This window comes from Oncorhynchus keta, chromosome 24 (assembly GCF_023373465.1).
Source record: "Oncorhynchus keta strain PuntledgeMale-10-30-2019 chromosome 24, Oket_V2, whole genome shotgun sequence".
Taxonomy (NCBI): domain Eukaryota; kingdom Metazoa; phylum Chordata; class Actinopteri; order Salmoniformes; family Salmonidae; genus Oncorhynchus; species Oncorhynchus keta.
The window spans coordinates 48596278-48611530 of NC_068444.1; the positions used below are offsets into that span (position 1 = coordinate 48596278).

Genomic DNA, 15253 nt, shown 5'->3' on the forward strand with positions numbered 1-15253 from the left:
CATTCCCAGATTTGATGTCCAAATTCAAATCCATACCTCTGTTATGGTTTTATTCATTCTGGGCCTTTCTCTAAAGCACTATGGGAGATGTCATGCCATGTCCTTGACTGTTTCTTTGCTTGGTGTGTGAGATTGTCATTGATTCCAAAAATATCTGAATATTACCTAGCCTTTAACCATCAATGGTCGTACATTGTTTTTTAAAGTAAACAAGCACATTGACCACTGCTGCAAGTAACTTCCTGTATGTTGGTGTTATTTTGGGGTATTTATTACGTCGGTGGGGAAACGTTGCCCTATTTGGTTAACTGGCTCACTGGTAGGACATGCTTGGAGCTCATTTGGGAAGGAATATCTTCACCCCTCAAATCCCTCACCTCATACTCTCAGCATGACTTCCATCCCGCATAACCTCCTGCAATCCACGCCTGAAGGCTCGACCTGGTGATCCTCCATCTTGGGATCCGAACCCTGACCCGATTGTTCCCCCAGTTGCTTTGAGATACACTACATGTCGTGATGCTTTGAATCAATTAACAGAGGTTCTCATGATCCTTACCTTTTATTGTGATGTTTTTGTCCTTACCAAGCAGCGTTAGGAAAATTCAAAGGTACTGTTACTTACTCTGTTCTTCTCTCTGTTTACTCTTGTCTGAACTGCCTGTGGAAAGAAAGCCTCTCTCTGTCGTCATGTGTCTGTCAGTATTCCAGTATTCCAGTCATGATTATTCTATCGTCCAAATGACACACTTGTAATCCTATAGTTCAGCGTTCCCTACAGAGTGCTGTGTGTACAATGTTATCACACTGTGCGGTTTATTTACTTAAAATGCATCTTTGCAATTGCTGGCATTAGATGTACTCGTCTGATTTGCTTTGACAAGTACTAATGGCAATAACAGGTGCCAACAGTTGTTTGTCACACAGCGACCAACCATACATACACCCACACTGTGACACATTATTACAAATGTCTCCTTTCCCTAGTGTTTCTATGCATATTGTTCGGTAAGGAGTGTCCTGACGATTGTGAGTACTACAGGATGAGGCTCCCTAGGCTTGGCTGACCTCTGACCACTGTATTTGATTGACTGTGTGTCTCTGTCCCACTGCAGCATGGGGGTCAGGGTGATGGACACTTCTTGGGTGTCGCGCAGGGGCTCGTCGTCAGTGCGTAAAACCTCCTCCACACCCCGAGTATGCAACCCCCCCTCCCTCCCTCAGACGCTCTCATACCTGAGCAGGGGGAGCTCTCTGCGTCCCCCTCACCAACACCTCCTCCCGCTGGCAGCGACCGTGCCAGGTAAGGCTGTTGTGCCCCCCCTCTCCAATTTACCCCAATCCTCGCGTGAAACTGAAACTGACATCGACACGGCGTTGTCTACTTTTTCTGTTTACGTCTTCTAATTCTCTTTCCCATGCATCGTCTTCACCTTTCTGTGAACCAACGCCCAGTTTCATCTCAAACTTGGTTTGACCTTGTGTGATGTTGTTTTCATTGTGGTTGATTGCCCTTGTGTTTGATCAGAGTTTCTAGAGCCCTTTGAAGAAACTTTTGTGCTTGTTTAGTTTCATATACAGGTTGTACCAGAGGGTTGTTTTTCGGTAGAAGGACATAAAGTATTCGTTTTTTAGTTTTTCAGATAGCACTTTTTTTTAATCCATTACTCATAAAATTGTAACAATGTGAGCAAAGAAAAGGGTCACCTCATCACAGGGTCACCTCATCACAAAGAAAAGGGGCACCTCATCATAGCTTGCCATGTACATGTTTTTCCTTTCTATCTATCAGAACAGGTTTCATTAACACTGATCATGGACTAAAGGAGCCTAACGTTACTCCTTGTAGTCCAAGGGCAATTACACGTTCTGCTTAAAGACGATTTGTCTCTGGAAGCCAAAACAGCCAAATACTCCATCTGAACTTGAATCGATTCTCAATTGCGGAACGGTCTTAGAAACATAAATCCCTCTACTTTCATGTCACATCAAAATAATTTCACAAATGCTAAATACATACTTACTGTTTTAACTGGTTTTAACACAGTTGCAGCCGACAGTATTTTTCAGTGACAACACGTTTGTGGCTTCAGTCTTCCGTTTACACACAAGTGTTCGGAGATGCAGATAGCTTATTAGCACACCCCTCTGTCTTTTGTCTGTTTTCCGTAAACAAGCGATGTCACATGGAAAAATATGGCCGTGTGGGAACTCTAAACCTATAAAGGTGTAATTTAACCTTTTGTTTTTTGAAAAACATTTCTTGCTGATATGAAAGATACGTCCTTATGTTTCCTGAACCGTACCACGAGTGATGTGTGTCAACGTTTAGAGCAACCATTGGGGACTCGTAACAAAAATTCCCTGGTCACAGCCTCCCGAGTGGTGCAGAAGTCTAAGGCACTGGGGCTTGTGGCGTCACCACAGACCCTAGTTCAATCCCAGGCTGTGTCACACCCGGCCGAGACCGGGAGACCCATGAGGCGGTGCACAATAGGCCCAGCGTCGTCCGGCTTAGGGGAGGGTTTGGCCGGGCCGAGATTACCTTGTCCCATCGTGCTCGAGCGACTCCTGGTGGCGGGCCGGGCGCCTGCAAGCTGACTTCGTCCGCCAGCTGGATTGTGCTTCCTCCGACACATTGGTGCGGTTGGCTTCTGGGTTAAGCGAGCAGTGTTTCAAGAAGCAGTACGGCTTGACAGTGGTGTTTTCCGGAGGATGCATTGCTCTCGATCTTCACCTCTCCTGAGTCCGTAGGGGAGTTGCAGCGATGGGACAATTGGATTACACGAAATTGTGGAGAAAAAGGGGTAAAAGTATATATAATAATAAAAAATATATATAATAGTAATAATTCCTGTTTAGAAGATACGATCGTCAATAGGCGCTAAGGCAGTTAGCGTCTATGAATGGGGTATGCTCATGTAAGATGGGGGAAAAAAATTCTTGCAATTGTCAAGCAGTTTTGGGATTTGTGCTGAATGAATATACTGTATGGCATGGCCTGTATTAATGTTTTTCCTTTGCTCTTTTTTTCTTTTCAATTTTTCAATTTCCTTAGACCTCTCTCCTCACCCTCTTAATACGTCTCTGTTCAACGTTGGTTGACTAATTCCTTCCCTGATATAAAAACCCGCACTTGTTCTCCTTCACACTTAACTGCACTGGTTATTGAGTGTTCACGAACATGCCAGAATGGCCCACTGGACTTCCTCACATACAGTATAATTTTTTATACAATGCTTTTCGTTCCACAACAAAAGTGTGCCAATATTGGCCTCTTCCTGACTCAGAACAATTCAATTCCCTGTGAAATCATTTACATTTTTATCATTGCAGCTCCGATGATGCGTCATCCACTTGGTCGGACTCCTGTCATGCCTACCCCTCTCCGGAGGAGGAGAGGCCCCCTCCCCCTTACCCCTCTTCTTCCTCTTCTTCCTATTGCTACCCACCTCCTCACCATTTCTTCCCCCGAGCACCGCAGTGCGCGCGCCCTGTCGCCCCCGGTCCCGAGTCCGTGCCCCCCGGGCCGTCTCCCCCACCTCCCCCACGCTGGTCTAACTACAGCCCTCACCCACTGCCCCCCTCCTCGTGTCCCTCTCCCTCCCCACAGCAGCTTGATATTAACTCTAACCCCAAGCCCAGCTCCCTGCACCTGCCCAAACAGAATTCCCTGGCCGAAGCTCTGCATGCGTCCCCACCGTCAGAAACTAACGTCTCCCTCCTCTACATCAAAACCCCCCTCGTGCTAACCCGACACGACCCGTCCCTCGTTCCCCAGACCCCTAACTTTCCCCTGTCCACACCTCTACCGTGGGCCGCCTGTGCCTGTAGCCGAGAGAGAGGAGCCAAGCTGACTGGGTAAATACTATGCCACATCGTCCGGCCACTCCTAGAACCTGGACACAAACTCAGTCTTCGTAACACACACAGGCCTGAGTGGCTCATAATGAGAGAGGGATATTGGGAGACAAACGGGAGAGTGAGAGAGAGGGAGCTGCCTCCAATATACCAACATCCTGTTTTATACATTTTGTTAATTTTCTCATTCTGTTCTATTGGAGCGTTTTAGTACCTTATTTTATAGGAGGATGTTGCCAAGCAACAAACGATATTCAAAGCTCTCAGCGATAGCAGAATATAGTGGGTGTTAATGAGTCATTTTAGTGGGCCCAGTTGGTCTTGGATGGTAGTTGGCTAGTTTTGTTTTTGAATAGGAATTGGATTTAGAGTGACTAAGTGAAAAATATGGATGGGCTGGGCATGATTCCTAACCAATCATTGGCTTTACATCAATAAGGAATGCCTCATTGGATAGCTCCACCCCAACTCCAAATTCCTCCAGTCCCGATCACCCATCCTCATCTGCTGTCAATAGGAGGGGGAATTTGGGGCTGGGAGAGCTGTCACTCCCATCCTATTATAAACTGGTTAGTTTTTTTCCTTCAAGCTCTGTACCCATTGGCATTCTGGCTGCATAGTTCCATAAAAGGCAACACAAATCTATTAAGCCTACAGGCTTGGGCTTGGAGTTTGGAGTTTTTGGGGTTTATGCTCCACTGCAATACAGCTGGTAGTGCGTATACTTGCAGTAGTGAAAGTGGTCACTCAGATTATTTGACGTTGAACTAGGGATTTTCATTCCTATGGATGTCATGACATGTGCAGGAATAAGGTCAATATATTCATCCTGAATGGCAATTGTTAGCTACATGGCGTTCACTGCTTACTGACAGGCAGTGAACACGGACACACACACACACACACACACACACACACACACACACACACACACACACACACACACACACACACACACACACACACACACACACACACACTACCTGAAGAAGATGCTATGAAAAAATGACATATTGTTGTTCATATATCCTTTTCGCCTCCCCAGTACTCTGATGAACAAAGAGCTCTCTCCAGTGATTGGACAGAAGGGCTTCCAGGGAACAGCACCCTCTGGTGGGCCATCACAGCCCTCTTCTGAACATAGCCCTCACACCCTGAGAAGAGGTACTGATGGAAGGTTGTGTGCGTGTCTGTTTGTGCGTGCGGGCGTGCGTATGAATGTTAAGAGAGACTGTGCTATGTACAAAGCAGCCAGAGTGTTTTGTCTTGGCTTGTCACCTCTCAATTACAATCTGTGTTGCTTTTCTCTCACACTTGGCATTCTGTCTGGTCTCTCCACAGCTAAGAAGCTGGCCCCCATCCCACCTAAGCACTACTCTCAGTCTGGGGGAATGTCTGACCAGTCCACGGGTCAGCCCTCTCCAGTCAGCCTGTCCCCCACCCCTCCTAGTACCCCTTCCCCGTATGGCTTTGGCTACCCTCAGGGCTACGCCACCATCGGCTCTCCGGGACAGGCCCAGACCGCCACCCTCTCCTCCCCTCCCTCGCTAGCCGGCACCCTCACCAAGGCCAGGCCCACTCCCAAGCCTCCCAGGCAGAGGCCCAGCCTGCCCCCACCGCAGCCCCCCAGCACCCCTGGCTCCAGCCCCCAGCCCCTGGAGCACAGTGGTGTCCTGCTGGATGGATTGTCTCCTGGGGAGAGCATGTCCACAGGTAAATGCTTCAGTGCAGTTTCTACACACTCGGAGCCCGCTTATACACGCTCATCTCTGGTAAAGGTGGAGCGTCTCATTCTCCAGTGTACCTGACAGCATTTTAATCATAGAATGAATTTAATAGGATCTCTGTGGTTTTAATGTGGTTTTAATGTGGTTTTAATGTGGTTTTAATGTGAACTCCCCTTTTCTGTCATTTTTTAAATGACTGATACTTTTGTGTAAAACTGCTGGGAACAGGTTCAAAGATTCTAATCAATATCTCTTGTTCTTCCATATTTTTCATTATTTTGTCTACTATTATCGTCTGCCTACAGCGGTATGAGTCGAATGGTTCAATATGGGCTAAATGTGAAAGGGCCTTTTAGGGTAAGCAGGAACTCCAGTACTGTACTCACCTTCCCGCCACTCCAACCAACAAACCGTCCGCCATCCTGGCTCACTGTGGAGCTGCATGGCTCCAGCTCTCTGTATATACCTGTATACATGACGTCTCATATGTATATATCTATATATCTCTGAATTGTCCAGTCCACCACTAACCAATTTCGTTGCCCTTTGCATGGTGGCTGAGACTGGCGCGATGCATGGCTTGTGGATATGTCTGAAAGACCGTCCACTGACTCCACTTCACACAGAAGATTGACGTCATTTTACTATCCCAAGAAGCTTTCTTTACTGTTCTTCCCCCGAAACCATGCCACATCCCACCGCTGTCCCCTTGCTTACACTCTGCAAAGTCACCCCCCCCCCCCACACTTCCTGTTGTCCACTCACTGGTTGTTGTCCATTTCAAGTGTTACACAATGGATGTCATCATTCTCACATGACTGTGAGATCAAAGATAAAGTATTCATGTTTGTGGTGACTGCACTGGACACTGTTGGGGAATTGTTGTTATCCACACCTCGAACAAGTGTTCTTTCTTCACATGTAATTTGCATTATTACAAACCTACCCCGAGCACCTCCCTGCTGTGTGTAATGCATCATTCAGCATTGACTTAATCATCTCTGGTAACAGACTTATTCCAAGCAACCCTTATTTTCTCTATCTCTTATTTTCCTTCCTCTTCTCATGTTGATCTTTGACCACTCAGACTCTTTCTGCAACCTGGATATCCCCATCATCAACGTGGAACTGGATGGCATCTTCGATGAGCCTAAGATGGTCCCCTACAGGAACTCAGTGGCGGTGGTCCAGCCTACCCCCAAGACAGAGTCAGAGGAAGAGTCTGAGAGCACGATACTATGACATAACGAATTTCCACCTCCAGCCCTACTATTCCAGCCTGTTCCCAGGACCCGTTCTCTGACCTTTGACCCAATGGGACTCACTCCAGACCTCACATCCACTCATAGAGACCAAACACCGGGGTCAGCCCTGTAAAACAAAGTTAATCTTATAACCTGAAATATATATGAATACAGAAAATACATACAGTATATCCACATCCAGAGAGTTTCTCTCTGAGACTGTGGGGGGAGGAACTTTTGATACACAGAATCGGACACGATGCTTTGTTTTTATGTTGACTGGATTCCTTTGATTCTGTCTGTGGTGCATTCAATTTTAAGAATTTTCTTTTTCAACAATAGTTTATTTTGGCTTATTTGAGTCATTTGCAATATTGCCTCGAACTTCACATACAAGACATGAAAACGATTTGCTCGGTGGAATGGATTCTACTCTTGTGAGTGTAGTAGTAAAGGAAAGGGACAGTAGGTTTCTGATTTCCTCTCCCTGTCACCAAGTCTATAGCATTCCTTTTGATGCCATCCTAAACCATTCCTCGTACTTTGAGATCACTGGCAACCCCTTGTTTCTTCCTGGCTGAATGTGTGTTTGTGAATTGTGTGATGTGTTTGGAAATGTGCTGCATCATTAAGTGGCGAGTTCTGCCATAGAAAATATATATGGTACTGCAAGACCAGTTTGAGTTTGAATCCCCAATCACACTCTTCAAAGGGAGATTAAGATTGCATTTGGCTGTTAGACGGGAAGTTAAATCTGGGTAATATAGTATTTACTATTTAAAATGACTGTTTATACTGTACATTTCAGAGTATATTATATTAACAGTGATACAAGATATATTATATGTGTCATATAATATAAGAATACAACCATAGGTATACAGATATAGAATTATAAATACGATATACAGATATTCTATAGTATAGCATGTACTTAATTGTACATTATCATAGGAGAGGCTGTAGAGGGAATGGGACATAGAAACATAACAAACAGAATAATTGCTGAAAAGTGAGTATGAGTGGAATGTGCAGGGTGGGACTATACCTCCTCTCTGCACTCAGCCTCAGCTTCTTGAGAGCCTTATCTGGCAAGAGCCTGTCACTGGGGAGCCTGCTCAGCTGTTTGAAAGCCAATATTGAAAACTTTTTTGTTAAAGCAAGTGTGTATATGAGTCCGGTCCTGTATGTGTGGGTGTTATCCGGAATATAGATACATTTCTTCTGGTGCTAGAACGTGTGTTTATATTCTATCACACAGGGAATAAGAATAGTGTATTCATTGAAAATATATGCCGGTTACTGTTTCAGTCCCCTATACCCCCATCTTTAGTAAGAGGAATCCACCATATAAAGGATTTGATGATGAGGAATGTGATACTTTGTGCTGAAAGTATTTATACCGATGATTACGGTGCAGAGGAGTATGATTGACATCCACAACACATAATAGCAATGTTCCAATCTGATGATCCAGTGATGAGTTTCAAAGATGAGGGACCCGTCCATGACCAACACAAACCTATGGTCTCCTTAGAAACAAAGGTGAGGGACCCGTCCATGACCAACACAAACCTATGGTCTCCTTAGAAACAAAGGTGAGGGGCCCATCCATGACCAACACAAACCTATGGTCTCCTTAGAAACAAAGGTGAGGGGCCCGTCCATGACCAACACAAACCTATGGTCTCCTTAGAAACAAAGGTGAGGGGCCCGTCCATGACCAACACAAACCTATGGTCTCCTTAGAAACAAAGGTGAGGGGCCCGTCCATGACCAACACAAACCTATGGTCTCCTTTTGATTTGTTTAACACTTTATTGGTTACTACATGATTCCAAAGTAGGTAGTAGGAGTAGGTGTGCCCAAACTTTTGACTGGTACTGTATATATTTCATCCTCTCGCCTTTTTATATACACACATGTTGAAGTCGGAAGTTTACATACATTTAAACTCAGTTTTTCACAACCTGACAATTAATCCTAGTGAGAATTGCCTGTCTTAGGTCAGTTAGGATCACCACTTTATTTTAAGAATGTGAAATGTCAGAATAATAGTAGAGAATTATTTATTTCAGCTTTTATTTCTTATTTCACATTCCCAGTGGGTCAGAAGTTTACATACACTCAATTAGTATTTGGTAGCGTTGCCTTTAAATTGTTTAACTTGGGTCAAACGTTTCAGGTAGCCTTCCACAAGCTTCCCACAATAGTTTGGCAGAGCTGGTGTAACGGAGTCAGGTTTGTTGGCCTCCTTGCTCGCATACACTTTTTCAGTTCTGCCCACAAATTGTACTGTATATAGGCTTGAGGTCAGGGCTTTGTGATGGCCACTCCAATACCTTGACTTTGTTGTCCTTAAGCCATTTTGCCGCAACTTTGGAAGTATGCTTGCGGTCATTGTCCATTTGGAATTCCCATTTGCGACCAAGCTTTAACTTCCTGACTGATGTCTTGAGATGTTGCTTCAATATATATCCACATAATTTTCTACCTCATGATGCCATCTATTTTGTGAAGTGCACCAGTCCCTCCTGCAGCAAAGCACCCCCACAACATGATGCTGCCACCCTGTGCTTCATGGTTGGGATGGTGTTCTTCGGCTTGCAAGCCTCCCCCTTTTTCCTCTTTTGTACCTGTTTCCTCCAGCATCGTCACAAGGTCCTTTGCTGTTGTTTTGGGATTGATTTGTACTTTTCACACCAAAATAAATTAATCTCTAGGAGACAAAACTTTTCTCCTTCATGAGCGGTATGACGGCTGCGTGGTCCCATGGTGTTTATACTTGCGTACTAATGTTTGTACAGATGAACGTGGTATCTTCAGGCATTTGGAAATTGCTCCCAAGGATGAATCAGACTTGTGGAGGTCAATTAGCCTATCAGAAGCTTCTATAGTTATGACTTAATTTTCTTGAATTTTCCAAGCTGTTTAAAGGCACAGTCAACTTAGTGTATGTAAAGTTCTGACCCACTGGAATTGTGATACAGTGTATTATAAGTGAAATTATCTGTCTGTGAACAATTGTTGGAAAAATCACTTGTGTCATGCACAAAGTAGATGTCCTAACCGACTTGCCAAAACTATAGTTTGTTAACAAGAAATTTGTGGAGTGGTTGAAAAATGAGTTTTAATGACTTTTAACAACCTAAGTCTATGTAAACTTCTGACTTCAACTGTGTATATGAAGATATGAAAAATATAAATATTGATTTAAAGTATGTGTATACAGTGGGGCAAAAAAGTATTTAGTCAGCCAACAATTGTGCAAGTTCTCCCACTTACAAAGATGAGAGAGGCCTGTAATTGTCATCATAGGTACACTTCAACTATGACAGACAAAATGAGAAAAAGAAATCCAGAAAATCACATTGTAGGATTTTTTATGAATTTATTTGCAAATTATGGTGGAAAATAAGTATTTGGTCACCTACAAACAAGCAAGATTTCTGGCTCTCACAGACCTGTAACTTCTTCTTTAAGAGGCTGCTCTGTCCTCCACTAGTTACCTGTATTAATGGCACCTGTTTGAACTTGTTATTAGTATAAAAGACACCTGTCCACAACCTCAAACAGTCACACTCCAAACTCCACTATGACCAAGACCAAAGAGGACACCAGAAACCAGAAACAAAATTGTAGACCTGCACCAGGCTGGGAAGACTGAATCTGCAATAGGAAAGCAGTTTGGTTTGAAGAAATCAACTGTGGGAGCAATTAATAGGAAATGGAAGACATACAAGACCACTGATAATCTCCCTCGATCTGGGGCTCCACGCAAGATCTCACCCGTGGGGTCAAAATGATCACAAGAACGGTGAGCAAAAATCCCCGAACCACACGGGGGGACCTAGTGAATGACCTGCAGAGAGCTGGGACCAAAGTAACAAAGCCTACCATCAGTAACACACTACGCCGCCAGGGACTCAAATCCTGCAGTGCCAGACGTGTCCCCCTGTTTAAGCCAGAACATGTCAAGACCCGTCTGAAGTTTGCTAGAGAGCATTTGGATGAGCCAGAAGAAGATTGGGAGAATGTCATATGGTCAGATGAAACCAAAATATAACTTTTTGGTAAAAACTCAACTCATCATGTTTGGAGGACAAAGAATGCTGAGTTGCATCCAAAGAACACCATACCTACTGTGAAGCATGGGGGTGGAAACATCATGCTTTGGGGCTGTTTATCTGCAAAGGGACCAGGACAACTGATCCGTAAAGGAAAGAATGAATGGGGCCATGTATCGTGAGATTTTGAGTGAAAACCTCCTTCCATCAATCAGCAAGGGCATTGAAGATGAAACGTGGCCGGGTCTTTCAGCATGACAATGATCCCAAACACACCGCCCGGGCAATGAAGGAGTTGCTTCGTAAGAAGCATTTCAAGGTCCTGGAGTGGCCTAAGCCAGTCTCCAGATCTAGAAAATCTTTGGAGGGAGTTGAAAGTCCATGTTACTCAGCAACAGCCCCAAAACATCACTGCTCTAGAGGAGATCTGCATGGAGGAATGGGCCAAAATACCAGCAACAGTGTGTGAAAACCTTGTGAAGACTTACAGAAAACATTTGACCTCTGTCATTGCCAACAAAGGGTATATAACAAAGTATTGAGAAACTTTTGTTATTGACCAAATACTTATTTTCCACCATAATTTGAAAATAAATCAATTAAAAATCCAACAATGTGATTTTCTGGATTTTTGTTTGTCATTTTGTCTGTCATAGTTGAAGTGTACCTATGATGAAAATTACAGGCCTCTCTCGTCTTGTGAAGTGGGAGTACTTTCACAATTGGTGGCTGACTAAATACCTTTTTGCCCCACTGTATATATACACAGTGAAGGAAAAAAGTATTTGAACCCCTGCTGATTTTGTACGTTTGCCCACTGACAAAGAAATGATCAGTCTATAACAGTGAGAGAGATAGAATAACAACAACAAAAACAGAAAAACGCATGTCAAAAATGTTATAAATTGATTTGCATTTTAATGAGGGAAATAAGTATTTGACCCCCTCTCAATCAGAAAGATTTGTGGCTACCAGGTGTCTTTTATACAGGTAACGAGATTAGATTAGGAGCACACTCTTAAAGGGAGTGCTCCTAATCTCAGTTTGTTACCTGTATAAAAGACACCTGTCCACAGAAACAATCAATCAGATTCCAAACTCTCCACCATGGCCAAGACCAAAGAGCTCTTCAAGGATGTCAGGGACAAGATTGTAGACCTACACAAGGCTGGAATGGGCTACAAGAACATCACCAAGCAGTTTGGTGAGAAGGTGACAACAGTTGGTGCGATTATTCGCAAATGGAAGAAACACAAAAGAACTGTCAATCTACCTCGGCCTGGGGCTCCATGCAAGATCTCACCTCGTGGAGTTGCAATGATCATGAGAACGGTGAGGAATCAGCCCAGAACTACATCTTGTCAATGGAGGATCTTGTCAATGATCTCAAGGCAGCTGGGACCATAGTCACCAACAAAACAATTGGAAACACACTACGCCGTGAAGGACTGAAATCCTGCAGCGCCCGCAAGGAATCCCCCTACTCAAGAAAGCACATATACATGCCCGTCTAAAGTTTGCCAATGAACATCTGAATGATTCAGAGGAAAACTGGGTGAAAGTGTTGTGGTCAGATGAGACCAAAATGGATCTTTTTGACATCAACTCAACTCGCCGTGTTTGGAGGTTGCCTAATGTTGCCTATGACCCCAAGAACACCATCCCCACCGTCAAACATGGAGGTGGAAACATTATACTTTGGGCGGGGTTTTCTGCTAAGGGGACAGGACAACTTCACCGCATCAAAGGGACGATGGACGGGACCATGTACCGTCAAATCTTGGGTGAGGGAGGACCTCCTTCCCTCAGCCAGGGCATTTGAAAATGGGTCGTGGATGGGTATTCCAGCATGACAATGACCCAAAACACACGGCCAAGACAACAAAGGAGTGACTCAAGAAGAAGCACATTTTGGTCCTGGAGTGGCCTAGCCAGTCTGTGGAGGGAGCTGGAGGTTCGAGTTGCCAAACGTCAGCCTCCAAACCTTAATGACTTGGAGAAGATCTGAAAAGAGTAGTGGGACAAAGTCCCTCCTGAGATGTGTGCAAACCTGGTGGCCAACTACAAGAAACATCTGACCTCTGTGATTGCCAACAAGGGTTTTGCCACCAAGTACTAAGTCATGTTTTGCAGAGGGGTCAAATACTTATTTCCCTCATTAAAATGCAAATCAATTTATAACATTTTTGACATGCGTCTTTCTGGATTTTTTGTTGTTATTCTGTCTCTCACTGTTCAAATAAACCTACCATTAAAAATTATAGACGGATCATTTCTTTGTCAGTGGGCAAACGTACAAAATCAGCAGGGGATCAAATACTCACAAGCTTTATACAGTACAGTAATTGTAATAGCAGTGACATTGTTTGAAGGTTAAATCTATTTTAGAGGAATGTTAGATTAAAAGTGCCGAGTCATCAGCCTAGAGCTTAATGATACAGTATGTCTAAACAGAAAGTGCTGCATCACAGTGCGCAGCAAGTCTCCACTAGTCCACAAGCTTGACCAGGAGAGCTATTATAAGGGATGTTTTTATGATTGTCAATTGGTAAGTAAAACGAGGACCACCATCCCTCGAGGCAAAAACCAGTTGAGTCAACATAGTTTCTTAGTTATTCCAACCTTACATACAGTACAGAGTATATTCCCCAGTGGAGAATACTAATATTATCCTCTGAAAGTAATACAGTTCACCCAATGCTTACTAGACAGTTCCAGAACAAAAAGTTTGAATTTCTAAACGATAAAACAAAGTGCAATTACAGTATTTATGAACAGAGAATCCTCAAAGATTAAGAGGGTCCCATGTTTTTTACTGTTTATACTGATGTTTTTTTGCTTTTGTCTTAATTCTGCCTGTAGTGATGCAACAAACGCTAATCATGCCATATTATTTTGAGGAATTCAAAAAATATATAATATAGACAAAATTGCATTTACATTATTGAAAGCTGTTCTTACCATTTGGATGTGCTGAAGTGAATGGCCAGTTCTGTGTCTATCTGGACGTTTGTCGGTGGTGATAATGTGCTGTTCTGTGGCTGTTCTGTTCATGAGTAATGGGTTGTACATATTGATTGAAAACACAACTTTATTAACATCCGAAAATCCTGTCTATCAAGGGCAGTAGTTGGTGAGAGAGATTCCACAGAATATTTCCACTGTTACAGTTTTTTTAAACATGCCCTTTGAGTTACTGTAAGATAAAAACATATTTTTTCAATGAATAGGAGGAATGTACTAGTGACTATTTGGACTGTTTGCCTCAGGTTGTTTTAAGGGGGAATTCTCTGTGTTGTGGATGTAGTTTTAACAGGGTGGACATGTGTTTGGCCGTGATGTGAACAGGCTTGGGGATTATGACTAGACATTGTTCTATGTGTGAAAATCAGCAGCATGATTTTTCATCATGCTTGTGAAATTTGTCTTATCTTTGGTCCTATTTACCTGTGCTTGTCATATTTATTTTTATATGTGAAAAGAAAAAAGAGCCTTGCAATGCAGATAGAATTATTCCGTTTTGCCCTATGATCCGTTTATCAGTCCACAGTTCTTGTATTGCATTTTGCTCCTACTTTCATCCTGTCAATCAACTATTCACTCAGCAGAGTCAAATAAATATGATGGAGGCTACTGTACATCTAAGCATGACTTAATAATTGCCAAACTGAATTACTATTATAGCATCTAACTTCAAGCTTTTTTGCCTAATGAGTCAAGACAGAATGACACTGAATGGATGACTTTTTATTTTTGTCTGTAAACATGGACTGTTATTCTCTGAGGATAACCTTTATATCGGCATAAATCAATCCAATTATCCATCAGATGAACAAATCCTCCTGATTTATATTAGGCAAAACAAAGATACATTGGCCAATCAGGCAAGCCTGAAAAAGTGTGAGATATAACACACCTGGTTTGCCTGTATGAACATTTGCAAAGGATGACACAGTGGTGCATGCAGCTATTGTTTGGTAAGCAAGTACATCTTCATGAATGTGTTTGCATAGTTCTGTTCAAATAATACATTTATACAAGGGGGCCAAAATAAAAGGGAAGGTTTGATGATCCAGAGACATTGTTTTTAGATATAAAAAGGCCCTAATGTACATGTCAACTGCGGTGACATTGGGGACACTGAAATAAGACATACCCTCTCCCAGTCAGAGCAGAACACTTGCTGTGGACAGGTACTGTAAGATTGGAAACAATCCTCGTCAGAATGTTAAAACTATTAAAAACATTTTTTTTGTATGATTTGGGTTTGGTGTGTATTTAATCATGCATTGTGAGTATGGTGTGTGTGGCAGTATGTTAACAGGAAAGAAAATGCATCCAATGCCAGTTCACA

At 43.2% G+C, this 15253-nt stretch overlaps 1 protein-coding gene across 1 annotated transcript in view; it reads left to right on the forward strand.

The window, feature by feature from the left end:
• Window positions 1–15156, forward strand: part of LOC118357665 (rho GTPase-activating protein 44) — a 115213-nt gene extending 100057 nt beyond the window's left edge. Inside the window, 5 exon segments of the mRNA XM_052478412.1 lie at window positions 1116–1189; window positions 1192–1303; window positions 4907–5025; window positions 5203–5574; window positions 6676–15156. Of these exon segments, the coding sequence (XP_052334372.1) occupies window positions 1116–1189; window positions 1192–1303; window positions 4907–5025; window positions 5203–5574; window positions 6676–6830 (832 nt within the window). The 3' untranslated portion in view covers window positions 6831–15156.
• Window positions 15157–15253: the final 97 nt, after the last annotated feature.